This window comes from Arachis ipaensis, chromosome B07, assembly GCF_000816755.2.
Source record: "Arachis ipaensis cultivar K30076 chromosome B07, Araip1.1, whole genome shotgun sequence".
NCBI lineage: Eukaryota > Viridiplantae > Streptophyta > Magnoliopsida > Fabales > Fabaceae > Arachis > Arachis ipaensis.
In genome coordinates this window covers 35,654,191-35,659,108 of record NC_029791.2, presented here as the reverse complement: position 1 = coordinate 35,659,108, position 4,918 = coordinate 35,654,191, and the positions used below count along the sequence as shown (strand labels likewise).

The 4,918-nt window shown below is 26.8% G+C and overlaps 1 protein-coding gene across 5 annotated transcripts in view; it reads left to right on the top strand.

The window, feature by feature from the left end:
- LOC107610002 (MADS-box transcription factor 27) overlaps positions 1-4,201 on the top strand; it is a 7,931-nt gene extending 3,730 nt beyond the window's left edge. Inside the window, exons 2-7 of one of the 5 annotated variants that reach the window (XR_001613358.2) lie at positions 167-245; positions 1,811-1,872; positions 2,886-2,985; positions 3,083-3,235; positions 3,663-3,801; positions 3,893-4,201. Coding sequence is in view for 3 of the 5 variants with exons in the window: in XM_016312068.2 (XP_016167554.1) it covers positions 167-245; positions 1,811-1,872; positions 2,886-2,985; positions 3,083-3,235; positions 3,647-3,763 (511 nt within the window). In the remaining 2 variants the exon portion in view is untranslated. Of the gene's footprint in view, positions 1-166; positions 246-1,810; positions 1,873-2,885; positions 2,986-3,062; positions 3,236-3,646; positions 3,802-3,889 lie in introns of those variants that run through there. The other 4 variants (XR_001613357.2, XM_016312068.2, XM_016312067.2 and 1 more) reach the window with 4 other exon arrangements.

Genomic DNA, 4,918 nt, shown 5'->3' with positions numbered 1-4,918 from the left:
CGAAGATGTATATTTGGTTCAACTACTAAACAGATGCCCAAGATTGTTTAGTATTAAAAGTTTAAAGAGATTAGAATATGAACCTTCAAATAATGTGCCTATTGTCGTCAAGTTACATTGCGTATGATGTGTAGTTCTAATTCTAATTTTGAATTACTTTTTCTAGCATGAAATCAGTAGTTGATCGATACAACAAAACCAAGGAAGAACTAGATCAGCTTGGGAGTTCAACCTCTGAAGTTAAGGTACTTATATCTTGACACCAATTTTTACAGTTGAGTGTACAATAAAAAACTAATTGTTGTCAAAGATATATATGTAATTGCTAAAATAATCATTTAATAGTTTTCTCTTAATGTTTGTTTGTTGATTTCAACCTTCTTTTTCCAGTTTGGATTTAGCAAATCATCATACATTCTTAAAAAGGATTAATTGATTGAATATATTCTACCTACGAATATCTATTAGTTAAATTGAGATTATTTACTAGAGACTGAATTATTTCTCATATACTGCGGTATTTTATAGATACATTTTATATTAATCAATTACATTGCTTTAGGATTTACTAAGGTAGTCAAAACGCCTTGACGCCATAGGCGCCAAAAAGCACACACCTCACTAAAGAATGGGTTTGAATCCTCTAAATTTTGAAATTTATTTTAGAGGATAAAGTGTGATCTTTTATTTTTGAATAATTTTTCTTTCATATTTTCTCTTAGTTCCACCTAAATAAAATAAATAATGAGAAATCATACTTTACCTTATAAAATAAAAATTCAAAATTTAAAAGATCTAAATTTCTAAAGAATGGAGTTATTTTAAGTTGTGTCATAAATCCTTCATAAAAATAATGATATAAATGCTTAATTGTGAAAAAGTTGGTATTTATTTTTGTTCCGAAACCACATAGATTGGTGAGTTAGATATTGGTGCAAAAATTTTTTGAAACATTTAAAAATACGAATTTTTGTGTTAGAATGGCATAATATAAAATGGATTATGTTATATGATTAATAAATATTATTATTTTTTATTAATAATAATTTATAATTATATTTATATATGTTTTATATATAAAAAGTATATAGTTTGTTCTTATATTTACTAAAATTTTATACACATATAATAAAATTTATTTAGTAAAGACAATTTAACATTTATATTGATCAAATAATAGTCAAAAATACTAAAAATTGTTGGCTCTAAAAGTTTTTCAAACCCAAATATAGGTTGTTAGCTGCTTTACTCCTGAAGGTTCAACACATGTTCCTATTGAATGATCCTCTCTATCGATGCTTCTTTTAATTTTTCCCTAATCCTGTCTTTATTTGCATCTCCAATAGTTTACCTCCGTTCTTACATCTATTTCACATCTATTTACTTCTTAAAAAAAAAAGAGTTTGTTACACTTTACTGCTCCATATTCACTACCAAGACTATCACTAGCATTATTTTTAATTTATCAAACTCCCAGAAGTAAAATTTCGTTTCTTTTCAATGTAACGGGGCACTATATGCAATAAAAAATATATATATACTTACATAGCTTTCCCCTCATCAACCTTTACGGAATCCTGTATCTTAAAGTTACAACCTAGCTACTTATTCTAATAGCAGTGCACCTAATATGAAGGATCAACATGAAAGGATCTATTCCACATTTAACTTTTTATTCAATATGTATAGTACTTATTCATGCAAGGTTCTACTGTTTTAAAGTACATCTATAAGTATATAGTACTAATTCCTTTTTCCTTCAATATCTAAGCATATTGTATTACTTTCTTTCTTTTAATTCATTTTCTAGTTTTGGCAACGGGAGGCGGCAATGCTAAGGCAACAATTGCTAAGTTTGCAAGAGAGTCACCGGTACAATTCTTCTCTCCACAAAATACGCTTTATAAATAAAATTCCAATTTAAAAAAACTAAGGCTTGGTAAAATTTTTCGACTTTTGTATTTTTCAAATTATAAGCATCTCATTTTGTATTTGGTAAATAAAAAAATTTATGTATTTGTATTTGTAATTTTTAAAAGATACGTATACTTTTAAAAGTACTTAAAAATGAGTTTTTTAAAGTTAGTTTGTATTTATCAAAATTAAAATATTAAATATAATCCTATATTAATTAATTTTCAAATTTTTCTTACATTATTATCTTTTATAATATTTTTAAATTTTAAAAATTATTTAATCAAACACACTTATTATTATTTGTGCTTATTAAAAATTATTTTTAATTTAATTTACCAAAGACGACAGATGCTACAACTTTTTAAAAATAAAAATTTTACCAAAATAATTTTAAGTAGGTTGGAACTTATTATTAAACTCTACTACTTCTACAAGTAAACACATTTGATGGTGGTGGTGGAGACCAAAGACAAAGAGCCTACTCGAAAGATGCACAAACAAACGAGCTGGTCAATTACTTTGCATGCCATAAATATTGAAAAGTTATACAACGGAAATGTTCTACACACACAAATAGTTTGCATGCATGGCCAGATTTCTCACCATCAATGAAAAACCCGATATAATGCGGATTCTAAATGATATTTATTGAGTATTGTGTAAAGAGAAATGTTAGAGACCACAATTTTTTATTAATATTAATTAATATTTTTAATTAATATTTTATTTTTATATTATTAGAATTGAAATTTAGGTTTAGAATTTAATATTTAAGTTTTTAGAATTTATAATAAATTTTATTAGTTATATATCATTGTTATTGTGTTAATGCGAAAAAAACCGTTCAAAAGACAATGAAATGCTAGTAGAATTGTTTATGCCTATAGTCTCTAGTTTTTCATAGTGAACCAATTATTTTCCTACGGTTCCAATCTAATAAGTTTTTGTTTGTATATTATATATAACAGGCAAATTATGGGAGAAGAATTGTCAGGTTTGACAATCAAAGATTTACAGACTTTGGAGAACCAGTTGGAAATTAGCCTTCGAGGTGTCCGTACAAAAAAGGTTTAGATTTGTTCATATATAATGCACTGGTCAAGTTTAAAATTAAGGATATGATAGTAGTTGATAAAAAATTAAAGATTATGACTTATGCACGCAGGATCAGCTTTTAATGGATGAAATACAAGAATTAAATCGAAAGGTCAGTCTTNTTATTTATTTTCTACAGGGGAACCTCATACACCAAGAAAATGTGGACCTATACGAGAAGATAAACTTAATCCGTCAAGAAAACATGGAATTAAAAAAGAAGGTATGAGATAACAAAACAAATTAGAATAAATCTCGTAAAATAAATTATATGCATTTTGTACATTATATGATACACATTTTATTCCTAATATTTTTAATTTTACCTTAACATTTAAAATTTTCAATTTTTTTTTAATATTTTTAAACTTTGTTTTGTCAAATGTATCTCCTTTTTAGACAACTGTCATGTCAACCTTTGTTGTTCTATATGGATATATTTGACAATAAAATTTGAAAAAGTTAAATGTAAATTTGATATTACTTAAAAATATTAAATATAAAATTGAAACAACTTAAATGCTAAAGATGAAATTGAAAAATTTTAAAAACTTAATAGACTTTTTGCCTTTTAAATAATGCCAACCTTGTTAGGATTTTATTTTTAGATTGAAAAGAAAGTTTCACTAACCAGGTATATGTAACAAAAGATCAGAATGTGGAGAATAGAAATTCTGTCCTCACAAACAGTCTAGCCATAAAAGACGATTCTCAAGTTCCTGTGTGTCTCCAACTAAGCCAGCCACAATAAGAACACCATGAGGCATGTTCTGGAGCAACAAAAATAGGGTATGACCTTGTCATAGTAGCTCATCATCGATGAAGATACAACATGATAAATCATTGACATCATATTTATATTTTTTTATTGTTGCAGCAGATTGCAGCTGCATTGATGCATTTACAGAGATGAACGTTCCATGGCTATTACCAAGATAAATGGAATCATATTTAATTTTGATGTTTTACTGTAAATGTAATGACATACACAGGCTACAAGCCAACATCTCTTTGGTTTGAAATGATGAAAATTGTCAATAAAAGCAGCTCTGGCATGTAACCCATTAACAACGAAGCACGAATCTTGTGTAAATTTAAGACTCGAAAAAGAAGTTTTCTAAATTAGTTAAGGATTCAAGTAGGCTATTATTATAAATTACAAAATAAATTTAAGGTAAATTCTCAAACACACTACATTTTTTACAGTTTTGGAGGTTTGTGGTGCTGGAGCAGTCAAGCAAACTACTATTCTCTCTTATTTTAATTTGTCTCTTGATTAGAGTTGATTTATTGGGACAAAAATATACAAGAATAAATTCTTTTGGGACATGAATATATTTATCATTTAAAACTGGAATATAATTATATACATATACTAGAAAAATTAGATTTATATGTATAAAAAACATATTAATCTAAAGAACAAATTATTATTTCTGACTTTAAAAAATTTGACACGGACAATTTTATCAAAACATTCAACAAAAATTAGCTAACGAATTAAAAATTTTGCCATACTAATTCAATTTTAGATAAAAATTTAAGTTAGTTGACGTACTTCATTACTAGAATTAATAATAATACTCAGCGTTTTGATTCCTAATAAGTAGTCTTTTTAGGATATTGGTCAAGATTATTATTAATAAATGGATAAATATTTTGTCTGACTTTTAACTTTTTTTTCGTGAGACACAGCGCACTTACTATCGGATAACAAAAGATTGTCCCTGACGTATTAGGTAACAGTGTCACATGTCACTTCCGAATGATTCAAAGACTAAAAATTCCTTCCTATCTCTTTTTCTGCTTTCTTTTCCTTCTTTCTTGTTCTTCTCTTTACTTGTTCAGCTCACCAAAGAGAGAAACGATATCGTGCCTTAACATCTCTACCAACGCTTCCTTCAAC